Genomic DNA, 26,188 nt, shown 5'->3' on the forward strand with positions numbered 1-26,188 from the left:
GAGATGTACACACTTCTTGTGTAATTATATCTTATCATTGCATTAAGTGAGAATGAGGTGCACAAAAGGAATAATTTTTCTCTACTCCTTTCCAGAAGCTTCAGGGTGGCACTCCAGACCATACAGTGAGGAAGTGACAGGGTCATGAGTCACACTGCATCATCTTGTTCTTAGCCACCTCTTCTGCAATAGAGAACAGAGAGTACCAGAGCTCACCCAACCCTGAGCTTTGTGTGCCTGGACAAACTGAGCTCAGGGCTTTGTGTGTATCCTCATTGAATGCAGCAATTCATTGATATAGATTCTACCTTCCCCTTGACATGCTGCATGTCTGAGATATACAGCTTAAAAGTGGGTGAGTTAGAATTCTTGTTCAGGACCATCAGCCTCCAAAGTCCACACTTCATTATGCTTCAAGGTCAGTTTCAAGTGATAGTTGTTGCTATTGTACAAGCCTAGGGATCAAATTGTATTATACTACTGGTTTTTTATAGACAGGTTAATTCACGAAGTATAGCCAGCATTTCATAATTAGTATCTAGCTACAAGAAAAAAATTTCTGGATTAGAGTCCAGATCTCTATTATCCAAACAGGAGGTCTGGTGGTTGTGAAACTTATCTATGTGGGAAGAAATTCCTTAGCTCAGCAGAAATGATTCTGGTGTGCACTTTGCTGCAGGCTGAATATCCCTAGATAAGGATGTTATTCTCCAGTGTCTTGGAATGGCTAAGAATGAACTTAGGACAAATAAAGTAATGAATGCTCATTAGATATATTTACTTAGGGTACAGTGACTAACATTATATAACTGATCTAATGCCCCTTGCTGTGATAAACTTGAGAGAATCAGCCTAAAAGGAGGAAGTACTTACATTAGTTCAAGTGCCAGAGGTTTCCATCTGTGTTCACTTGTCCATGTTGCTTTGGGCCTGTGGCAGCACAGTACATCATGGTGTGGGAGTGAGGGGTGATGGAGGAGGCTGCTTGCCTCATTATGGCCAGGAATTATTAAAAGAGGAAGAGGAAAGGAGGGGCCAAGAGATATACCCTCCTTCTATCAGTCTCCACCTCCTAAAAGTTCTATCACTTCCCATCAGGCGGTACTGAGCCTTCAACACATAGCTTTTAGGGAACATTTAAGATTTGAACATGAGCCAGGTGCTGGTGGCTAATACCTGAAATTCCTGGCTACTCAGGAGGCTGCAGATCACAGTTCAGGGCCAGCCTGGGCAGGAAAGCCTGGGAAACTCTTATCTTCAATAAACTACTCAGAAAACACTGGGAGTGGTGCAGTGGCTCAAGTGGTAGAGCATAAAGAAGATAGGCACAGAGCCCAGGCTCCAACTTCAAGCACCCAGGACTCGTACACACACATTCACACCCCCCCCCCCACATATACCTACAAGATTCAAACATGACATAAACAGGAAAGAAAAAAGCAACAGCCATATGTGGTATTTAAATATAGAATTGGATCCAATATTTATTATATGGACATACTAAGATAATACACATTTTTTTCACATAACAATATGTTAAGAGAAGTTATCTGTACATGTGGGAGTATGGATATTTTTATTTCCCTCTTTATGTATTTTCTTCTTCTCTAATTTCCAACTTTTCAACAACATTGTAAACATCACCAGAAATAAAAAGGTCATGGTTGTGATTCTATGGCTCACAATGCTTGTACCTTGGACTGTGGAGGAGAAGAATTTTTGCTGTTACACTTCTGTTCTTTCTCTCCACCCTCCTTCTGCCTTCCACTCCCCAACCCTCTCCCTTCACTGTACCCCTGTTGTTTCCAGTGACCCCAATGATAGGCTAACCCGAGTGTAAGTTGTGAGTGGTTCTCTCCCTCTGTCCCTGTCTGTCTTACTCTCTCCAATAGCCAAGATCTTGGGGAAAGTAGGAGAAAGCCTCAGCCGGATCTGCTGTGTCCGCCCACCAGTGGAACGCTTCACCTTTGTAGGTAAGGAAGCAAGGACTTTTGTTCCTAGTCCCATCTTCTTCCTTTCTTCCCTTCATCAGCAAATACTTTCAAGTACATGTGTTATGGTCCTTCTAAAGTTCATTCATTGAATTAACCTGCAAGTCAACAATGTTAGGAAACAGGGCCTTTGGAAGGTTATTCTCATGTGGGTAGAACCCTCACAAATGGGCTCAGAAAAGAGTTCTTATAAAAGAGGCCATAGTGAGTGAGCTAGTTGCTTCTGCAAATGAGAAGGTGCTGTCTGTAAACCAAGTATCAAGCCCTGGCCAGATGCCAGGTTTTGGTCCCAATATCCAGATCTGTGAGAAATAAATTTCTGTCACTCATAAGCCCTCTGTTCTATGGTATTTTGTTATAGTGTCTGCAGTGGACTAAGACACCTCTTATAGAATGGTCACCTGTAGAACACTAGTAGAAAGAGACCAGAGGTCTGGCACTGGTAGCTCCCACCTGTAATCCTAGCTACTCAGGAGGCTGAGATCTGAGGATCATGGTTTAAAGTCTGCTTAGGCAGGAAAGTCCATGGAACTCATATCTCCAAGTAAGCTGGATGTAGAACTGTGGTTCAAAGGGTAGAGGGTGAGCCTTGAGCATAAAAGCTAAGGGACAATGTCCAGTCACTGAGCTCTGATGAGAGCTCAGAGGGCCAAGCAGATGTGGAGCTACCTAGGAGACCCTTCATGGTCATGGCCTCCTCCAGGTTCTGCTTATTCTTTATCCTGTACCTCTCTAGACTATGTCTACACACCCAAAGGGTTCCAGTGGCACCTAGAAGCTTCCCTTACGTCAGTCCAGTTTCAGGAGTCCTGCCAAATACATGTACTTTTGTCTTAACTCCCTCTGCAATTGACTGTTCCCCAAAGACTAAGTATGAATGTGTGTATCACATTATGTACTCTTTCTCCTGTAGACCCCAAATTTAACTTTATAGAAGACCTGAATGAAGGTCTAGACCTTATTTCTTTCTTTCTTTCTTTCTTTATTAAAAATTTTGACAAGGTGTTGTACAAAGGGGTACAGTTACATAATAGGGCAGTGTGTACATTTCCTGTGATATCTTACACCCTGTTTTTTTTTCCCTTCCCTAGATCAGGAAGACATATATACAATACACAGTGTACCAAAAACATATACGGTAGCCATGTGGCCTATGCCAAAGGAAATTCACCTAGGACTTTAAATATAACGTCAATAATAGAGTTTGCTTATCCTTGTCTTATATGATCATACATACATAGCTGTTGAGCTATTGTGATCCACTGAGAGGTCTATTTTTGACCTTTATATGTTGAGTAGCTAGCTGTTTGGTTTTAGTTACATAATGTAAGGTCGCTGACTCAAACCTGTGGGAAATACCGTTTGACAAGAAGTTTTTGGTTTTGCAGACCTGGTCTCTACTGTCTCCCCTTCCCCCCACCTTAACAGTCATATATCAAGGAGATCATGCCCCTTTGTTTTCTGTGTTCTAGGCTTGTCTCGCTCAACATTTTTGTTCAAGTTCTGACCATTTCTCTGCGAATACCAATATTTTTACCCATTTCTAATCGCGATGTAGTATTCCATTGTGTATAGGTACCATATTTTTTTGATCCATTCATCTGTAGAGGGGCATCTGGGTTGTTTCCATATTTTGGCTATTGTGAATTGTGCAGCAATAAACATGGAAGTGCAGATGTCTTTTTGATATCTTGAGACCTGTTGTTTGGGATAGATGCCTAGGAGTGGTATGGCTAGGTCATAGGGTAGGTCTACGTTGAGCTTTTTGAGGAAACTCCATACTGTTTTCCAAAGTGGTTGTACTAATTTGCACTCCCACCAACAATGGAGAAGGGTTCCTCTTTCCCCGCACCCCCTCTAGTATTTGTTGTTGCCTGAGTTCAGAGTATAGGCCATTCTAACTGGAGTGAGGTGGTATCTCAGGATTGTTTTTATTTGCATTTCTTTTACTGCCAGGGATGTTGAACATTTCCTCATATGTTTCTTTGCCATTTTTATTTCTTCTCTTGTGAAGTCTCTCTTTAGCTCCTTTGCCCATTTCCTAATTGTTTTATTGGGCTTGGAGGGGGTTAGTTTTTTGAGTTCTCTGTAGATGACAGATATTAGGCCTTTGTCTGTTTCTGTGCTGGTAAAGATCCTTTTCCATATGGTTGGCTGTCTTTCTAGTTTGGTGGCTATGTGCAGAAACTTTTTATGTTGTAGTAGTCCCATTTGTCGAGTCTCTCCCCTATTTGTTGTGCCCCTGGGACTCTATTCAGGAAGTTCCTTCCTGTGCCTATAAGTTCTAGCATCTTTCCTACTCTGTCCTTCAGTAGTTTCAAGGATTCAGTTCTGATATTGAGTAGACCTTATTTCTTTTATTCCTTGGTATGAACTCCTGCCATTTCCAAGATTTCCCATTTCAGACACACTGAAAGGGGAATTGCAGGGATGGTTGGGTAGGCAAAGGGGCAGGAAACAAGACAGCATCTTCCTGGGCTTGAGCGTGTGTACACGTGTGTGCAGGCACTGCACACTACCAGAGGCTCTGCCTTTCATGTTCTCCTGTGGATTCTTGCTACATTCAACCATGGAAAAGTCCCAACACCCCCAGGTGTAAAGAGAGGTCTACTTCCTGTGACTCTGAAAGCTGTCCCCGGGGATATTAAGAATACTGGTCTTGTGGGAAGCTTCCTTACAATGCAGAAAGAAACAGAAGGCACTCAGCATGGTGGCCCAATTCTGAAAATCCCACTATCATAAACTCCTACACAGGAATGGGAGGGGATGTTTCCTGCCCATTTGATGCTGGCCTGTGCTCTCCATTCACTATCCTCAGATTTCCCTGTGCAAGGATGGCAGGAGCCCCCCTCCCCTACTTCACATTCCAGCTACTGGCACCAAGGAGACCCTAATGATCCCTCCTTCCTCCACAGATGAGAACGCCAATCTGGGCACAGTGATGCGGTACGAGGAGATTGGTGAGTGGGGCTGTAACTGTGGGGACATGTGGAGCCATCTGCCTCCACTGCTAGCAACATAGGGGTGAGCAGAAGCTTGAAAACCCCAGGTTGTATGCACAACAACGTCAGCTTGGAGGACATTAATCATAAGCAAGCTAGTTGCCCCTTTGACATATCCTAACTGGACTCAGGCTAGTTCCCAAGAGGTAGACTGGACCATTTGGTAAGTCTCCTTTCAGAGCCTACCTTGTTCCTCTAAAAGAATAACAATTGAGCCTCAGTGCCCATTGGAGAGACCATTCTTTTGCCCACAGACACTACACACAAACAATTGGGAGAGCTCACTTGCTTTCTTATCAGAAGTGTTCAATACTTGAAGGTAGAGAAAGGGACAGAGGTTGGGTTAAGGCCACCTCCATGTATGTCCCACTGGCTGTAGTAGGGCCCCAGGCCAGGCCAGAGGAGGTAGAGGGTGATTTCGTAGTGCTGCCAAGATGGGGTGATTACGTAGAGCTGCCAAGATGGGAAGTAAACTGCAACACCAGCAAATTAAAATCTTCCTGCTATTTCAGAGTGAAGACACTGGAAGTGAGGAGACACTTCTAAGTGAGAAGATCCAAGTGCCTGAAGTTAGTGAAAGTTTCAGATAGAGGCCAGAGTGTAGCTGGAGCTGGCCTAGGTAGTGGGTGAAAAGAGTCTGTGACAAGAACAGTGCTTGGCTTTCTAAGACAAGGGGCAACTTAAGTGTCATGCAAACCCTTTCAGTCTTACACATTAGGCATCTCTCCTAGTCCATCCATGTCTAAGGGCTAGAGGCCAGAGCTCCTACTCTGCTTCTAAGAGACACAGGGATGGAGCTGTACCAGAGCACCTGTTTCTCCCAAGAGACCCAGCAGACCTGGCATCATTCCAAGGCACTTCTCTGGGTCTTGGCTGAGCTGAGGTGCTGTGGTATGCTTCACTTGACTCTTATGGGTTTGCTAGACTCCTAGGTAAAGTTTTCAGAAATGTTTTGAACATGGCTATTACTAAAACTTAAGTATGAACTTACGCTTAAATTGCATGAAAACAAAAATAATGAATACTCAAGCTCCTTACTTCCTGGTTATTGTGCTATACTTTAATTTCCTTTATTTATTAGCTTACTGCCATTTGAAAGTCATAGGCCTGGTTTCCTAGTAGCTTCTTAAAGCAAACAAGGGATCTTGACCCACATTCAGAGTATTCAAAGGCAGAGATGGGACCAGCGGAACTAGCAGAGCTCAGTGCTCTGTACCCTACCTCCCTGCTGTTCTACACCTGGCCAGGAGTTATTACCTCCCTGGCAGTTTTTGGACCCGTGAGCACAAAACAGTTTTAGGACTGACTGATTGATTATGTTGATTATGGGACTTGAACTCAGGGCCTGGGCACTATCCCTGCGCATTTTTGCTCAAGGCTAATGCTCTACCACTTGGAAATAAGAGTCTCACAGGCTTTCCTGCCTCAGCTGGCTTCCAGTCATGAACCTCAGATTTCAACCTCCTGAGTAGCTGGGATTACAGGCAGGAGCCACCATGCCCAGCTCAGATTTAGGATTTTTAATTGTGTTCATATATATATTCCTCCTTCATTGGTCCAGAAAACTTGAAGCCAGCTTATGTCTGTGACCTTGTTTTCCTTCCCAGCCCTCACAGCTTGTATTAATTAGGCCATTGCAGCCCAACTCACAGAGCTCTCCCTGCTGGGTGGGGGCTTGTTGATGTATGCAATTGACTGTTTGCCCTGTACTGTCTCCTTACACCCCTGTGACAGGCCCAGCTTGTTTACTCTTCTTGCTCATTAGCTGGAATGGTGAGCAGGCCACTTTTCATGCCATATAGAGGGAGCTGGGGGTTGGCCTCTCACCTCTGGCTGTGTGCATCTGCTCCCTGAGATGGAAGGGACCCACCAGGGGGCTGACAGGAAGGGAATCCAGGGACAGGAACTGAGAAGCTCTTACCTGCTGAGAAGGAGAGCTGTGTGAACACTGTTGTTGCTTGGCTTTGTGGCCTGTGCTGCAGGTAGTGGTCACCTTGGTGAGCAGTGGTATCTGGGATGAGTCCCAGGACCTGGGCTTTGCATAGCCTGCATTCCTAGGCAGGGAGTGGAGAGGGAGAGCACTGATTTTGGCTCTTAGCCTTGGATCAGGGCCACCTGAGCAGAGAGGTGGGGCCCTGCAGAGGGCAAAGGGCGCCAACCTGCTTCCTGACCCTGGCACTCTCAGAGGCCTTGACAATCTTGACACTCCTTTTTTGACATCTTGTTCACTTAACAAGGAAAAGCCATCTTCTCCTAGCTCCTTTAAGTCTGTAACATCATTTCCACGTTCCTAATGGCTGGCTGCTTCTCTAGGGCTGCCCAGGGACAAGGATTTTGGGGCCAGAAACACTTTAGGTTCGTCCAATAAACCGGGAGAAATCACTACTGCCCTCCAGTGGCTGCACGTGGCAGCTCAAGTTCTGCCAAATCCACATTTGTGACCCATGTATGTGCTCTGGTTTTGCAACAAAAGGCAAACACTTCACTCTATTTTTGTGCTTTGGCCTATTTTTTTAAACCAACATTAGCTAGGTACCTGTGTCTCATGCCTGTAATCCTAGCTACTCAGAAGGCTGAGATCTAATCATAGTTAAAAACTAGCCCTACCAGACAAATTCAAGAGACTTTCAAGTCCAGTTAACCAGTAAAAAGCCAAAAGTGGAGCTGTGACTCAAGTGACAAAGTGCCAGCCTTGAGTAAAAAAGATAAAGGACAGCACCCAAGCCCTGAGACCAAGCCCCAGTAAGGTATACTCACACATGCACATGCATACATGCATGCACATGTGCGCACACGCACACATACACACACCAACACACACACAATCCCACATTATACTTAGGTGGGAAAATGAGTCCTAGCTTGGGAAGAGAAGATATTCATTTTCAACCATAGCATAACTGACATTTGGGTACAGACAAGTCTGTGTTGTGGGAGGTGTTTTGTGCAGTGTAAGAACTTTAGCAGCATTCCCACCTCTATCCACCAGATGCCAGTAGCCCACCCCTGGACTCTCCTCCAGAACCATGACAACCAAAAATATCTCTGGTCATGGCCACAGGTCTCCTGGAAACTGCAAAAGTGTCCCCCATTGAGAAGCACTGATGTAGAGAAAGCAGAAGGCCAGCCGGGCCTCTGGTCATGATGACCTCACTGGATCTTTTAGGCTGTCAGAGTTACAGAGCCTCAGGTTTTCAACAGAGAGCTGGAACTCTAGAGGGTTCTAACCAGATCACCTGAACCAGCAGGGCAGGTTCTTCTCAGCTGTACCTGGTTCATTGCTACAGTGGGGGTTGGGCCTCGCAATGTGGTGGAGGGGGAGAAGCTGCTGAATGAGCAAGCATCTTCCCCAGGGCAGGCTGCTAGAGCAGTTGCTCCCTAACCACCCAGCTTTCCCGGACTGCTCGAAGGCTGGTAAGCAGCCATCCTCACCTCTCATCTGTTAGTTTGTTGGCTCACCCATTCACCATGTCTGGGTGCTTACTATGGGCCAGTCACTCTTCCAGTTTCTGGGGATATAAAGTCCAATTAAAGTTCTGCACAGTACAGATAACTATTTTTTAAACCTTTTATTGTTCTTATAAAGGTGGTATACAGAGGGGTTACATTTTCACAAGTCAGGTAACGAATACATTTCTTTTTAGACAGTGTCGTTCAAGAGCAGATCATTAGACTGCAGTTTGTAAGGGAGGAGAGACGGGAGAATGTTGGGAATATTGAATAGTTCCGACCTCAGGCATCAATGGAGCTGGGACTGTAATACACTGGCATTGTCCATCATCAGCCCAGCAGCCTTGCACTGGCTTTAGAATTCCTTCCACAGCACCTGCAAGCTCACCCTCTGCAAAGGCTCCTGCAGCTCTGGCATCTAAGCAGGCAGAGAGGCGGAGGGGCAGATCTCTCTCAGCCTCAAGGTCTCTGATGGCAGTCGTCAGAATCAAGCACAAGATTGGATTTACCCTCTCACATATGGTGCCCAGTAGAAGCTCCAGGGGCCAGACTGGACCTACACACAGACAGTACCCCAAGTCACACGGAGGACTCCCTCCAGGGTGTTCCAAGAGTCCCTGGATCCCTTTTCCTCCACTACTCCATCTCATTAAGCAACCATTTGCTGCTTGTTTTAAACACTATAGGCCTCACTAGGATCATTCAGAAGGGGCTTAATGAGGGAAGGAAAACAACTGATGAACAAGAAGCCATCAGAGTGCCCTAAACAACAGGGAGGAGAGGGGGCTCCCCTCTCTTCTCAAGCCCTTAGCTGTGGACAGGGGTGCCTGACAAGCTCAACCTCCCCCCTTCCCCCCCCCCCTTGCCCCAGCCATGGTGACACTTGTGGCCTGAGACAAACTCTGGATAATGGGGGAGGGGTGGGGAAGAGAATCTAAACTCCTCGGTCACATGCTCATCTCCACGTGCAGCTGCCTCAAGCTCTGTTAGGGTAGCTAGCCACCCTGGTTTGGCCCTGAAACACTTGTGTCCTGGGCAAGCAGGCCACTTGGCCACTTTCTATGTTTCCTTCTCCCTGCCCGGACATCAGGACCATCTGTGCTGAGCCCGGGGGAGAGAAGGAGGCTGTGGACACCCTCTTACAGGGCTGCCTGGGAAAGCAGGGCCCTGCAGTCCCCAGGGGGACAGGTTTCTCTGCCCACCAGGAAATGAAAATGGAATCTTCACTGGCTTCTGCTTACGCCCTTTACACACTCTGCTTCTCCCCCTCAGAGCTGCGCATCTTGCTGCTGTGTGGCAGTGACCTACTGGAGTCCTTCTGCATCCCGGGACTCTGGAATGAGGCTGATGTGAGTAGCTCCCCTCAGCGGGGGTGGGGGAGGATGCAGGGAGGGCACGTCTGACTTGGGCTTCTGATCTTTCTCCTTTCCCCTTCAACTGGAATCTTTCGCTTCCCCAGAGCTCCCAAGAGGGCCATCCATTCACACCACCGTGGGAAAAAGTTCTCACCTGCCCCCAAGCTTTATTTCCTACCCCATTTTCACACTCACTCCTCCTCATGCCTGCCCCTGCAAAGCCCCTGGGAGAATGGCACTCTGAGTCATGGAATGCCTTTTTCCAAGTGTTTGGAGAGAGAGAGAGAGAGAGAGAGAGAGAGAGAGAGAGAGAGAGAGAGAGAGAGAGAGAGAGTGTGTGTGTGTGTGTGTACTAGGAATGGAGGAAGGAAGGGATTAAAACAGATCATTCTCTTTCAAGATTATAGAGTGATTTTCTCTTCTCTGATTCCTTTGGAAAAGTAGTGAAATTCTTCCTGGAAATCCCCTTCACAGTAGAAAATGGGGTCAGGAAGGGAAACATGGATGGCAAAAAGTCAGTAGACTCTTCCTGGCAACTGACTTGGGAAGAGAGAAGGAACCAATTCACTTTATAAGACGTAGAAACTCCTTTGATATCTTTCTGACTGTAATGGTCTTAAACCAGCCAATCTATTATTCGTTTTTCACACAAGTATTCATTCTTAAAAAAATTGTTATTATAAAAGTGATGTATAGAGGGGTTATAGTTACATAAGTCAGGTAAAGAGTATATTTCTTTTTCAACAGTGTCACCCCCTCCCTTACTCTTCCTGCTTTTCCCTCCCATCCTTACCCACAAGTTGTATACCTCATTTCCAACATAGTGTATTGTGAGTATCACTGCTGCATTTGTTTTCCCTTTGTCCTACCATTTTCTGTCTCCCCCTTGCTTTCCAAAGATGATAAACAAACAAGACAAAAGGAAAATAAAACAAAAACAGCAGCAACAACAAAAAACCTCTTGTTTCTATTTTCTGGAGGTCATTTCAATAAGTATTAGTTTATATGACCAGAGACACATAGGCATTGCCCCTTTGTGTTGTTCTTCTGAGAACATCCTCCTTTGGTCTCACTGTGTATGAATGCCTTGAGACCTGTATAATATACATGTCCCATTGTATGTCTGTGTAGGTATTCATTTTTGCTCTTTCATTAATTCACTCATCTGATAGCCTGAGCTAATGCTACCTCCCAGCCTCATATACCTATGCAACTTGGTTGCATATACATATGCAACTTGGATTTCCAGCTGTGTGATCATGTAAATTTCTCCACAACTGATTACTAAACAAGGCTCATTTTGCTTATTGTACAGTATGCCAATCACAGTATTGCAAATGTTTTGCACAAAAAGAAAATGATTTATTCATGAGATAGTTATATATAAGGAGGTAGAAACCACGAGTCTTAAAGAGTTTAAGTGTATTTGTGGAATAAAGAAATGAGAGTCTGGGACATGGTGAAAGGTGATTGGTGGTAATGAAAGGTGAACTAACTGATGTTCTTGCTACAATATTTAGGTCACTGGGTCCAGGACCAGAATGTTCTTGGTCTTTTTCTATGTGTGTGCCAGTACCAAGACTTGAACTCGGGGTCTGGGCTTTCTTACTCAAGGCTGGTGCTCTACCACTTGAGCCACAGCTGTACTTCCAGTTTTTTGTTAATTGGAGATAAGAGTCTCATGGACTTTCTTGCCAGATATGGATTCAAATCTTAATCATTAGATTTTAGCCTCCTGAGTAGCTAGGATTACAGGCATGACCCACTGGCATCTGGCCAAATTCTTGGTCTTGTCAGAGAAAAAAGTTGAAGGACAAACACAGAGGAACAATAAGCAGAAGCAGGTTTACTGACACAAAGCAAAGCAAAAGCAGAATGGAAGTGCATCCTCCAGATGGGAAGTAGGCAGGCTCCAGCAGGAGCACCAAAGCCAGGCAACAGTGGCTCATGTCTATCATTGTAGCTACCCAGGAAGCTGAGATCTGAGGATTGAGGTACATAGACTGCCCAGGCAGACTAGGCCTTGACTGTTTTTCTTTCTTCCTTTTAATCTATAAAATCTATAGAATCTCCTTTTTGAAGGGAGTACTCGGATTTGAACTTGGGTCCTCATGCTTGCTAAGCAGCTCTACTAAGCACCTCTACTGCTTGAGTCACTCCTCAGGACTCCAAAAATCTGTAGAATCTTTTTGGTAGTGTTTTGAGATGGTAAAGATTTTGGGTTTATCCCAACACAGTGCATGAAAAAAAATCTATCCCAAGCTTCCTTTTCTCCCATCTCACTGTGCCTAGGCCAGCACCTCGCACACAATTCCATGCAACAATTTCCTGTGGGTGAAATATCAAGCTTCTTTTCAGTTCTGGATTTAGTGGCTTCATTAGTCTTTGTTTTCCTTGCCATTTCCCACGCTGCTGTGAAAGAAAAGGTAATAGAGGTAAAGTTCTTACACGAGGTCTCAGCAAAGCTCTTTCCTGAATGCAGGCAAAGTTGGGCTCCACCCTAGAGGGAGGTGGCACAGCTGTGAAGGAATTGAGAAACATGGAATGGGAAAGCCAGGCTTGCGGCCTAAGTGCTGCTTCCAAGAGCAGGAGTGGCTGGGGCTATTCACTGAGTCAGACCTGCAAGGAACCGCTAGGGAGCAGAGCCAGGCTTCTTCCAGCACGAACCTTACGCCTGCTTGCCTGCAGGTCTCGTCCTCCCCTGCTCTCTCAGTTAGGTGGCCAACTTCAAGTCCTTAGCTTCTCTCTACTGTGGCTACTACTCACATCATCAGATGCTAACATTTGAGGACCAGGGAGAAGAGACCCCCCCCCCAAGGTCTCTCCCATTCTGATGGGCCTGTGATACTGAGGCCACATTAGTTAGTTAAGCAAGTCAACTTCTGAAATCTGTTGCTTTCTCAAGAAGGTGGCAGAACAGGTGGAGTTAGTCCTCATCTATTCAGATGTGTTTCCCCCTAGATTACATGGCCTACCCCCAGCCCTGCTTTCTGCCTTTCTGGGCTCCAAAAGGAGATCACAGAATTTCATTCCTTTGTAGATACTTGTGGGAACAAAAAGGGGGAGTGGGGAGGGGATCATAGCTTATTCCCAACACAGGGTCAACAGGAGATCTCAGGTTTTCCAAAACTTACCTTGAAACTAGGATTTTAGACCCCAGACTCAGAGTCCACATTAAGTCTAACCACTCATCCTTATATGCCAAATAAAGAGACATAGTGAAAGGCAGAGAAAAAAGAGACTTATTATGGAGGCAGCCATGAGAAGACATCTTTAGCCACCTTCAGGGGCACAGACTTTGGCCTCTGGTTAAATAGGGAGAATTGGGGACAGGAGGTAAGAAAGGCATGCATAGTTAAAACAACTCCAAGTGCCAGGTCTGGCCTGGCAAAGCATTAGTTCATCCTTTGACTGGAAGCTGGGCAAGTAGTTTGTAGCGTTGGGCTGTTCTCTTCCATATAAGAAGATGCTTGTTTGAAGGGTAGTTTTCCCTCTTCACAAGATAATTATCAGAGAATCCAGTTATTGGGGGAAGGGAGTGATTGCAAAGTGTTTGCAGCAGAGAATAGCTCAGATGAAAACACTCAGTTGCAAGGGGAGTAGAGGATGCCCAGTCTTTAGTTAATTCACGGGCCTGACAAAACTACATTTAAACTCAAAGTTCCAGGCCTAGGGCTATAGCTCAGTGGTACAGCTCTTGCCTAGCATACACAAGGCCCTGGTTCACCCCCCGATCCTGCAAACATCAACAACATAAAGAGCAACAGCAAGGTCCATGCAGGTCCCACATCACTAGAATTCCTCTAGTCTTGGGCCAACTTGGGTGACCCAGAGCATCTCCCAGAGGGCACAGCCATCCTCGCATCTCTCCTGTCCAGAGTGGGGAGCCCTCGGGCCTGTGTCAGAGCTAGTGCAAGGCAGATATGGGTCATGCCCTCAAATGTCTCCCAATTTGTCCCAGAGGGCTTCCTAGCCTAGAGCTGACACACCTTGGCAACTGCCCAGCCAATGCCTCATCCCCAACTCTGCACACAGCCCATCTGATGGTCGCCTCAGAGAGGATGGGGGGACATAATACCCAAGGGGAGGCTTTCTTCATTACATAAGCTGTTCAAATCCCAGTCTTCAACAGAGATGTGCCAGAAAAGATCGCTTTTGGTTTATTTACATCAAGCTAAAATTCCACTCTAAATCCCGCTCTAGAAAGGGAAGCGAAAAGTGGACGTTTTATCTCAGTCACTCTGAGATCAAACAGACCTGAGAGGCTCAGATGTGACCTTAACATGAGGACCATATACAGGCTCAGTTCACCAAGGCATCTTCACTTCCCTAACCCAGTTTGTGGCTCCTTAATGGATAATGGGGGCGGGTGGGGGGGGTGCTCTGCTCCATGCCTACTCGGGAAGAGAGTCCTGGATGAAACTGAATGTTTCCTGCTCCCCCTCCTCCCCACCAGCCCCCATGATCATCACACCCCATTTCCTCCAGACTGCCCTGGGGGGAAGTTCAAGAGGATACAGGGTACTTTACAGACCTCCTGCCTCTTCCAGTAGAGGGGAGGTTGGGGAGAGGCAGCAAAACTTCTTCCTTCTCTCTATCCCAAAGAAAGTTTCCCTATTTTCTCTGTCCTCCTCAGGACACCTACTAAAGTTTCTTTTGTAGTTTTAAGGTTACTGATGTCAAAACATTCTGTTTTGTCTTGTACCTTCCTCTTGTGAAGGATCTGGATTTCTGCTGATATGGGTCTGGGGTACACACAGAGGGGCAGGGTGGAAGGGACAGGATGCAAGCTGGTAGGTAAGCCATGAGTTACTCTACTGTAGGTGTTTAGGAAGGTGGAGCCAAACCCAGAAAAGAGACATACAGAGTAACTACAGAGCAAGTCCTGCAAATTCTCCTGGGTTGGGTTCACTGGGAAGTGTGCTATTTCAGTGATCTCTGGGCCTCTAGAACAAGATGGCCTGTGATAGGAGGTGGGAGACCTGCTTCTGTTCTGAGTATATTTGCTCATTCTTTCATGCCTCTATCAGAGGTCTACTCCCACTATTACCAGATACCCCAAGAGGTCTGTTAACCACAGTGCCTTGCATCCATGCAAGGCTGAGATCACTGCAGAGTAGCTACCAGGTCCACAGCACCACCTCCAAGGCCACTCCTGCCTTGCCCTGCTCTGAATCCCGTTCCCTTTTGCTTTTGTCTGGGTGTCCTGAACAAAGCTCTCCATCTATCACTAAGGGACAATTTTACACCCACCCAAGCACATCCTGTGGCATTTCCCATTAAGCCCAAAGGGCCAGTCAGCTCATAGTGGAGTCTAACCTTTACTGGCCAAGTACATTCCATGGGGAGAAAACTCCATACATATTCATCAAGGAGCTTCTATGTGGGCAGGCAATTGATATTTTCATTCTTGATGTTTGCAGGAAATCATAACCCAGGACAGTCTTCAGAGTTAAGGACCTATGTCCAATACCCCATCCCATTCCCAGCTCTTCAGGAAAGAACCAGTCTCCTGCCAGGCACTGGTGGCTCACCTCTGTAACCCCACCTATTCTGTGATATGAGGATCTCAGTTTGAAGCTAGCCCAGACAGGAAAGTCTTTGAGATACTTATCTCCAATCAACCTCAAAAACACAGAAGTAGAGCTATGGATCAAGTGGTAGGGCAGCAGCCTTCAGCACAAAAAGCTTAGGGACAGTGGCCAGGCCCAGAGTTGAAGCCCTAGGACTAGTTAAATAAATAAATAAATAAGTAGATAGATAGGTAAATAAATAAATAGATAAATAAATAAGCAAGCAAGCTCCCCAGCAGTCTAGATCCTTCCCATCCTAACAGAAGTACCAATGAAGGTATTCAGGTTTGGATATGGAAGTGGAGAAATCGAGGCCAAAGGCTTCAGTCACCAAGGGCCACAGTATGAAACAGCAAGCTTTTTTGGTTATTTCTTTCCCCCCAATAAGACCTATGTGTAGGGATCCAATTTTGCCAGCCACCTTGCTCATCATATTAAATAGTAAGGAAGGCAAATTAATCCTCATTTAAGCAATCTTTTTCAACACCCTTTTTTTACATTTTCCTTTCAGACATTTGCAATTGCAAAATACCCTACTTTTTAATTATTTTTTTAACTTCAAAAAGATTAATTATTGGAATTAGTTGATTTAGTGAAGCCACTGGATACAAGTTAAATATTCCAATAAAGCAAAGGCTTAAATTATTTTAAAGGATTATGATTTATAATAGAAAATGTATAACAGTTTTTTCTCTAGAGTTCGCATTCACATAACATTCTAGTTTTCACAGTATTAGTCCTATGTCATAAAAAATGAGCACTGGTATTCTTACCTTATTATTATACCTGTTGGTAGGGAAAGAATTGGAATTTTGAAGGGATAGGAGGAAACAGAAAAGAAGCCAGTGTATGGATGTGGCCATGTTTTGCCACAGTATAAAAACATAAGGAAAATATGCTCAAAACTTCCCTTCTCAGGATGTCAGTGGGCATAGAGACAAGGTAGATGAACTTGGAATCAAAAAGTCTTTTCATTATTTCTTTATATAACATGAACCCAAACATGTGAAAAGCTGAGGCGCATTCCTGAACCCACTTGGCATTCAGTAACTGTTGGCTATCATTCATTCATTTGAAATCTTTCCTCAAGCACCGGTTATGAGACAGGCATGCTCCTAGGACCATAACAGAGAAAGTGAAGGTATTCATCCATGTACTTTGCATTCTAGAAATCAAACATATTGATCATCATTCATGAATTGTCTTATTGAACCCCTGAAAGATATGGAAACTGAAGCTTAAGTGGATTGTGACTTATCCAAACTATACAGCTGCTGAAGTGCAGAGCAGGACTTCACCCAAGCCTTCAGATGCTTCATTTCCATTATCCTGACAAGGAGGCATAATGACACATCTCTCAAAACAGTGCCTAGGGGAGCACTACAGCTGGGCCCTGGTTCATGGGCAGGACTGGGTGAAGTAGATGGTTTTGAGTAGAGAGGATGCTGTAAAAATACTTAGTAGTTAAAATAAGACTGGGAGAGGCCATTCTGGCTGATTCAAATAGATTCTGTTTTTATCTAGAAAGACAATGATTGCAACAAACTGGCAAAAATCCTTAAGTGCGATGATTATCTGTGTTCGTTCTTCTCCAAGGTACTTACTTGCATCTTAAACTAGCAAAAATCAGTATTTAACCCAGCAGGGTGAAAAATCTAAAGGAAGAACATTAGAAACAAGAAATGGACCAAGTTCTGTTTTGGGGTGTGTGTGTGTATGTGTGTGTGTGTGTGTGTGTGTGTGTGTGTGTGTGTGTGTGTTGTTATTTGAGCATAGAGGATGAAACCCAGGGCATCACACATTCTAGGCAGGTACTCTACTTCTGGAGCTCCCACTCTGGATTTTTTTCTGTTTGCACTCCTCAAAGCAAAACATCCTACAGTCTATTTCTAATTGGCTGTACCCTACGTTTTTCCAGCCAACAACTTATGGGCTAACTGCTTTCTACCTCCATCAGCTATGGGAAAATGACTAAAGAAAATAAACAGAGGAAGAGCTTGGGGGCATTAGCCACTCCAGAAGAAATCCCAGGGCCCCAGAATAAATGCAGCGAAGACAAACATTTGGTCAGATGCTTTTTATTAGAGGATCCAACCCCAGCCAGAAGCCCAAGGGACTCTCCTGCTCCAGGGATTTGGTTCCTACACTGATAAGATTCGTGTTGAGTTCCCAAGCTCTGGGCAAGACCGTCAGCCTTTAGTACAGGGTTCTGCCTGTTCTCAGGTGAAAGGTGCTATTTGGGCTTTGACTTGAGTCTGAAATCCCCAGACTTTCCCTACTCAGTCAAATTGGAGAGAGGATGATTTATTGTAGGAAGCTCTTCAGACACTCATTGAGAGCCACCCTGGAAGTGCATTCTCCCTTGCTCAACTCTGACCAAAGTAGCCCCAGCCCAGCCTTCACTCCAGAAAGGGGCTAAGGACTGAACAGCAGATGATTCTCTGCAGAAACTGACCATGTTCCAGAAATTTTTCACAGATGGGATAGCTTTAGCTGGAAGCTTTCTTCTTCCTTCCTTCTCCTCTTCTTCCTCTTCCTTCTTGTCTGTTCTTTGGGTTTTTGTTTGTGTGTTTGTTGAGATAGAGTCTCACCCAGGCTGGCTTCAAGTTCATGATACTCCTGGGCTGGGAATATGGCCTAGTGACAAGAGTGCCCTGTATACATGAAGCCCTGGATTTGATTCCCCAGCACCACATATATAGAAAACGGCCGGAAGTGGTGCTGTGGCTCAAGTGGCAGAGTGCTAGCCTTGAGCAAAAAGAAGCCAGGAACAGTGCTCAGGCCCTGAATCCAAGGCCCAGGACTGGCAAACACACACACACACACACACACACACACACACACACACACACACACACAACAAGTTCATGATACTCCTGCCTTAGCCTCCCAAGTGCTAGGGTTATAGACACACATCAATATTCATGGGTTCCTTGCATACTTTGTAAACCCACCCAAAAGCATATATAATTGTACCCTCTAGGGGGTGATGTCGAGCAAGGAATTGGAGACAATCTATGGTAAACTGGGGGGGGAAATAGTATAGTTTCAAATTGTAGTCTTTTTTTTTTTTTTGTATGTGCTGACCCTAGGCTTGAGCTCAGGGCCTAGACATTGCCCATTAGCTTTTGTGCTCAGGGCCAGTGCTCCACCACTTTGAGCCACACATGTTTTGAGCTTTTGATGGTTAATTGGAGATAAGAGTCTCATGGACTTTCCCACTCAGGCTGGCCTTTGAACAATGATCCTCAGATCTCAGCCTCCTGAGTATCTAGGATTACAGGTATGGGCCACCAATGCCTGGCTCAAATTGTAATATTTTTAAGCAAAAGAAGTTTGTAATTATTAAATTACAAGTCTTGCTGTAGATCTAAAAGTGTGAAGCAATGGAAATAGTTTAAGGGAAACCATGGTGGTCTTGAACTCACTTATTAGCAATGCAGCTTGGACAGGTTTTTTAATCTCACTGAGTCTTGGTTTCCCTATCAATGACATAAGAACAGAGCCATAGAGCTCAGAAGCCATTTGTCATAAGGAATGTTAGAAGAAATGTCATAAGGAATGATCATAAGTAAAGTTCCCAGAACTGAGCCTGGCACATGGCAGGTATTTTAATAAATACTTCTTCCCTTCCTTACTGATGGCACAATATATTCATCCCTGGTAGTTCTCTAAAAAAGACCTACAGGGGCCCAATCCATGAATGCCCTGTTCTTTGAGAAGAGTCCTCTCTGGGAAAAGTCAGGGTGCTGAAGCTCTATCTCAGTGTGATCACACAAAGGAGCTTACCAGTTCTATTTGCCAGGGCAAGTCCTGTTGGTAACAGAAGTCCTCTATCTAAAATACATCAGTGGCCCCTCTGCATTGGAATGAAGAATGAAACCACATCTTCCTTGTGATCTGGCCCTTTCACTTTTCTGATTCTCTGTGCTCCGGTTGCACCAACTTTTCTGTTGTTAGTTGTTTTGTTTTCTTGTTGTTTGTTTTCTTCCTAGTACTGGGCTTGGGACCTGGGCACTGTTTTCTTAGCCTTTTTGCTCAAGGAGAGTGTTCTACCATTTGAGCCACAACTCCGCTTCCGTTTTGTTTTCTGGTGATTAACTGGAGATAAGAGTCTCATGGACTTTCCTGTCTGGGTTGGCTTTAATCCACAATCCTTAGGTCTCAGCCTCCTGAATAATGAGGATTACAGGCATGAGCCTCCAGTGAGGGGCTCCACCTAACTTTTCTTTTCAAGACAGAATCTCACTGTGTAGCCCATGTGGGTCTCAAACCCAAAATCCTCTTGTCCCAGCCTCTAGAGTGCACCATGCTCTGTCTGCCTGGTCCTATCACTTGGTGTCGTTATTTAACCAGTTTTCCCACCTCATAACCTGTGCACAAGCTGTGGCCTTTGCTCTCACCAGATTCCCTCTGACCAGCTGCTTCGCACTTAGGCTCCAACTTAAAGGTCATTTTATTTTATATTTTGTATTGTACTTACCTCTACCCATTCTCTCTCTCTCTCTCTCTCTCTCTCTATATATATATATATATATATACACATACATACATATATATGTTTGTTTGTTTGTTTGCTTATGATCTCTTCTCACTAGAAGGTAAACTCTAGGAATTGTAATCACCAACACCCGAACAAAGCCCAGTTCACTGTGGGAAGGAAGTAAAGGAGGGAGGGAGGGAGGGAGGGAGGGAGGGAGGGAGGGAGGGAGGGAGGGAGGGAGGGAGGGAAGGAGGGGGAGAGAGAGGGCAAGGAAGGAAGGAAGAAGGAAGGAAGGAAGGAAGAAAGGCAGGCAGACAGACAGACTTAGGAACGGTATGGTAGGAGGAGATATACAGCCTGTAAGATAGTTTGCCTCCCCCATGAAATGTGGCATTTAGCCATGGCATTTTAGCCAGTTGCCTATAATATATTAGCCATAGCAAGACATTACCTATCCAATAGTAACTGGCCCTTATCCATCATAGCAGTATATACAATTGAAAAGAATTTTTTGTTTCATGTCACCCACTAGATAGCAATCTAGCCAAGAGATGAAACCGTATCTGTGTTGCTCAATCATATACCTCTAGTGTCCAGGAAGGTTTATGGCTAAGATCACAAAGCATCCACCCACCCAAAGCATCCACCCACCCAAAGCATCCCTGAAATGCAGCAGGAAGGGCTTGAAATTCAGCCTCTTGGAGGGCTGAAGATACCTCCACAGACCTTCCAAGAGACTTGCAGCCTGAGTGTTGAGTGCTCTTTCTCCCAAGGCCAAGCTGCTTCCTGCCTCAACATGTCTCACATCCTTCCTTCAGATTCCCCACATTTGAGGAAGCAGAGTTTGTTCCCTCCCCTTTCCTCTCCCACTCCCTACCCTATCCTCCCAGGAGAGTCTGTGACCAGAAGATGGAAAGATATGATCAAAGCTACCAGTGAGCAGGAAGTATGAGCCAGCCAGACAAATGTCACAGGCCCCTCCCGCTGCCCTAGGAATGACACAGGGTTGAACTAAGAGAGCCATTGTGTGCTGAAGGGGGAGAAGTCTGCTCTCCCTAATCCTGCCCAACAGAGCCTGGCCACGTCAAGAATGGGCTTTGGCAATCAGGTACCATGCTGCTGAAATGACTACTTACCACCCACTACCACCCCTTTCCAAGGGCAAGGCCCAGGGAGAACGCTTCAGGTGAATAGGGCGTGCTAGATCCCCTCATGCTGGTCGCTTCAGAGGCCTGAGATCTCTTGGGTTCCTGGAGCCAGTTGTGTGACCTCAGAGCACAGAGGAATGTAGGAGTGCCCTGAGGTCTTGAGGTGCTGACTATCTCAGGCCATGAATTAGCAGTTCAGACAACCAACCATGTGATTTAAAGCAGCAGTTCCCAAAGGCAGCTGTAATGTGATTAGGGGTTGCTTTCGATACTTAACATATTCCCTGTGCTGAAGTCTGAGAAAGCATCTGTGTTGTTATTTTTTAATGTTGATTTTTATGTTATTTGTTTCTTTTTCACAAATAAGACGTTTTGTCACTATGTCAAGTCTGAATTTTTAACAGATGCCTGGGCTGCTGGCTCATATCCATCAGCTGGATCAACTTGAATACCTACCTCATCCCAGCAGCTTTTCCAGAATTATTACTGTCGCCATGAAGGTCCATGAGTTTTTAGATTCAAACTTGGACTCCTGCAGGATATTAAGGGACTGGCAAGCATTTTCTTTATCTTTAGCCATGCTGTCTGGACTCAGCTTTGTGATTGTTTCTTTTCTGTCATTTGTCCATATCTCTTTCATCATTTTATTCCCAATCTGCTGGTGCTAAGCACCAGAGCCTTCTGTTGTCTGATGGCTGCATTTTCAAATAGAGCAAACACTGAACAGATGAAGCAAAGATACAGCACTGTTTTGACATCAATCTAAGCTTCAGTCATAATCTTCCATGTTTTCTAACCACGTTACACATTCTGTCCCATGCCATGGAATTCAAGCCATTTTGACCATAAACATCCTCAATCATTAGCCTAAGTTTTCTAATGCAGCTTGATCATTTCTGCAGTTCAACAAGGCTCACATCTCACCCCTGAGGCCATCAGATACACTTTTGGTTATTTGAGTCTTTGTGACTAGAGTTTTCTTCCAGTATTCCTTCTTTTTTTAATATATAAATTTATTTACTTATTTATTGTCAAAGTAATGTACAGAGGGTTACAGTTTCATACATGAGGCAGTGATTACATATCTTACCAAACTTGTTACTGCCTCCTTTCCAGTATTTCTTATGTTGAATATATCTGGTACTTCCACACTGTGTCAAACTTCCTTAGGAAATGGATAGAGGAGGAGTCTTCTTTGTGCCCCTTTCCCTACTTTTATGGCTTCTCTTTTACTTTTACTCTGTTTTTACTTTAAAATATAAAATAAAAGGATGGAGCACTTTCTTCTTGGGTCTTGTTCTTGCCAACCACCACGATGCTGCTCAGAGATCCAGAGAAGTTGAAAAGCAACTCCCAGAGAATTTAGGCTGATGGTGCAAGTTCACAAGGAACACAAGTTTTAAATTAGCAGGATGGAGAAGGTCTCACCCAACAGGTAACATTTAAGTGAAGGAGTTTGAGCCAAAGAGCAACAAAATTTGACTTATATTTTGACAGTCTCCATCTGGATGTTGGAAACAGACTGGAAAAAAAAAAGAGAGAATAACAAGGACCAGAACAATCCCAGTGAGAAGTGATGGAGATGAATGAATGTTCTGTTGTTGCAAACTTGCTGATTTCAAACAAAACATGTTTATTCTCTTACAGTTCTGGAAGCTGGAAGTCTAAAATAGGTTTTTTTGTGTTTTTTTTTTTTTTTTTTTGGCCAGTCCTGGGCCTTGGACTCAGGGCCTGAGCACTGTCCCTGGCTTCTTCCCGCTCAAGGCTAGCACTCTGCCACTTGAGCCACAGCGCCGCTTCTGGCCGTTTTCTGTATATGTGGTGCTGGGGAATCGAACCTAGGGCCTCGTGTATATGAGGCAGGCACTCTTGCCACTAGGCTATATCCCCAGCCCTAAAATAGGTTTTTTTGGTCCAAAACTTAGTTCTGTCCAGGCTATCTTTCCTTCAGAGGCTCTAAGAAAGAATTTGTTTACTTAACTTTTCCAAATATATGAGATATATTTGTTGCATTTGTAAATCCAAGGTCCTTTCGTCCATCTTCAATTCCAACAGTGTAGCATCTTCAAACTTCTCCCTGCTCTATTATATATCATCTTCTCTCTTTTATGTCAAAATCCTCTCTGCTTCCCTCTTATAAGGACATTACTGCATTTATGTTCTGTCCAGATAATGTAAGACAATCTTGAAATCCTTAGTTGAATCACATTTCTTTTTCCATATAAGGTCCTGCTTCAGGAGTTAGGACTTGAGTATCTTTGGGGCCATTATTTAGTTACCACAGGAAACTTAGACCAAGAGAGAGGTGAGAAATGAATACAATCTCATATTGTATTGAAGATAGAATTAATTGTTTATATTATGGGCTGCGTGTAGGATATGAGACAAAGAGGAAAATGCCAAAGCTTTTGCTGTGAGTAATTACAAGAAATGAAAAGGAAATCATTTCTTTGGGAAAGATAATAAATTTATTTATGTAAGCAGGTCTAAAGATTCATGGACATAGTAACTTGAAGATGTCCCATCCTAGTTTAGGAAAGAAGTCTATGTTGGAGATATTAACTTGAGACCCTTTGGTATATCGTGTGTGTGTGTGTGTGTGTGTGTGTGTGTGTGTGTGTGTGTGTGTGTGTGTGTGTTTCCTGGGGCTGGAACTCAGGGCCTGGGCACTGTCCCTGTGCTTTTGTGCACATGGTTAGTGCTCTACCCCTTGAGCCACAGCTCCACTTCTGGATTTTTTGGAAGTTAATTGGAGCCCAGACTCTTACAGACTTTTCTGCTTGGGCTTGCTTTGAACTGTGATCCTCAGGCCTCAGATTCCTGAGTAGCTAGGATTACAGGCATGAACCACCAGTGCTTAGCTGTTATACCTTTAAAGTTTTAGAATGAAATGAAATCATTAAAGGTGTCAGTTCAGACAGAAAAGAAAAGAGATCCAAAGACTGAAGCTTGGTAGAATCCAATGAGTCAAGGTCAGAAAGGTCAACCTAAGGGAGACCAAAAGAGAGTAGCTAGAGAAGTAGGAGGCCAGGAAAGAGTTGGGAGTATGATGGACAACCAAGTCCTAGAGGGGAACTGATGGGTGCCACTGGGTACTGCGGACACACTTCACCTACTGTAGCACCTAGTATTCCCCTAACCCATATACTCTCTGGCTGGAAACCAAACCCATATGCTAAGTATGGCCCAAAGAGCAGAGAGGGCTGAAGCCCTTCAGCGATGCTGCTGAAGCTACAGGTCTGGTCTTATAGGATCTCACCTCCCTCTGTTATTTCCAAGGACAAGTCTGACATCTGTTTCTAAAGGGGACTCTATGGGCAGCAAGGGCTCCCTCTGCTTGCCACGCATGAAGCAACCCAGCACAGTCACTGATTGGTTGATAGCAGTTGAGCCTAAATGGAGAGCAGGGTTGGATCAGTGTCACCCACAGGGCAATTCCCTTGTGAGGATTGACTGCCACTCTAGGCCATTATTTCATGCTTTAAACTAGAATGCTCATTTAGAGAGTTCCACTATTACTTACATCACCTGTGAAGCGTCAATAAGGGATGTATCTCTGAATCAAGAATAAGGCAGATCCTGCACAATACCATCAACACCAGGCTACTTTGAAAGAGCTGCATAACTAAGCATTTTAGAAATTTCCACGTACACCTGCTTGAATGAATCATCTCTTTCCTTCTCCCCTCTTGATCCCACCCTTTCTTCTTTTTTCTTTTTTGTTGCTTTCTCTGTCATGCCATTTTTTTCCAGAGTTTTAATTTATTTTGTAGACACTTACTCTCAAACTGGGTAGCATATTGCAATCACCTGGAGAATAACAGAAAAAGTATTAATATCTGGGTTCTATACTAAGATTCTGGTTTACTTATTAACATCAGGTGCACACTGGGCTCCCAAGATGATTGTAATTCACATTGAGAATCAGTTCCTGAGCAGTGAACTCCAATGCAATATTCTAAAATCTATGGCAAGAGGAGTTTTTAGCTCCTGCCCTACATCTCCCTAACATTAGTAATCTATAGGACCAAAGACCTGATACCAATTTACCGGTGTGAACACCACTGATAGACACAGCATACTGTATAATGTCTTGTTTGTTCCAAATGCTACAATCCAATGGGGGCTCTGATATTCTATACCCAGCTTTTAATTTCCCTCCACATGTTAGCCCCTTAGGGCACTCAAGACTAGCTTTTTATTGCAACATCATCAGAGTTCTATTTGCAAGTATAGCTCCAGTTGAACACAATAGGGAAAGCAAAACAATGGTGCATGGAAAATCTGAGGAAGTGCATACATGTACATCCCTGGGTGATTTGAGCTTTGGAATGGAATTCTGCTGGGGTGGAATCTTCTAGTGGAGAAGAATGAGCCACAATGCTGTTCTGTAGTATGTATTTGAAGAATTATGGAAACAATTCTGTATCCATTGCCTCCAAAGCAAGTCTTATTCAGTGAGCTACACTTAGAAGCCACCTACCTTCCCTATCTTCTTCCTCTCATCTGGGTTCCATAATTCAAAAGATCTAAGTGAAAAAAAAAAAAAGATCTAAGTGGTAATCCTAGCCCCAAGGCTAGATCTAAGTCTATTAAATTCCATAAATTGTGGGCTCTTTGAAAATAAAAATTGGCACATGTTTCTAGAAAACAACTTGGTAATATGTCTCAACAGCTTTGAACTATGTCTAGTTTGTGTCATTTATCCTTTATTTTACACTGGGCTTGAACTTGAGCCCTGAGCACCATCGCTTCTTAGCTTTTTCACTTAAGGGTTGTACTCAACCATTTGAGCCACAGCTCCATTACCAGCTTTTTGCTGGTTATTTGGAGACAAGAGTCTCAAAGACTGCCCAGGCTGGCTTTGAATGAGGATCCTCAGATCTCAGCCTCCCGAGTAGCTAAGATTACAGATGTAAGCCATAGGCACCTGGCATTTGTTTTACTTTTTATCCTAAGAAAATAATCAGAGATATATAGTAAAAAGATTTATGTGGACAGATCTTCAGCAAAATGTTACATGAAATTGTAAAAGTACAGATTGTGTGCTTCTTAGCTTAATATATTACTAGCTTTCTACAGCAAACAATGAAATGGATAGGTTGCTAAAACTTATGTTCTTATGTTTAAAAATAATTTTGTAATGATATGAGAAACTGCTCACAGTAAAGTGTTAAATGAAAATA

The 26,188-nt window shown here is 44.3% G+C and overlaps 1 protein-coding gene across 1 annotated transcript in view; it reads left to right on the top strand.

The window, feature by feature from the left end:
* Nmnat2 (nicotinamide nucleotide adenylyltransferase 2) overlaps positions 1–26,188 on the top strand; it is a 156,045-nt gene that overhangs the window by 126,726 nt on the left and 3,131 nt on the right. The window contains exons 6-8 of the mRNA XM_048357294.1: positions 1,893–1,973; positions 4,907–4,951; positions 9,716–9,792. Coding sequence (XP_048213251.1) covers positions 1,893–1,973; positions 4,907–4,951; positions 9,716–9,792 — 203 coding nt within the window. The remainder of the gene's footprint in view (positions 1–1,892; positions 1,974–4,906; positions 4,952–9,715; positions 9,793–26,188) is intronic.

Source organism: Perognathus longimembris, chromosome 11 (assembly GCF_023159225.1).
Source record: "Perognathus longimembris pacificus isolate PPM17 chromosome 11, ASM2315922v1, whole genome shotgun sequence".
Classification (NCBI taxonomy): Eukaryota; Metazoa; Chordata; class Mammalia; order Rodentia; family Heteromyidae; genus Perognathus; species Perognathus longimembris.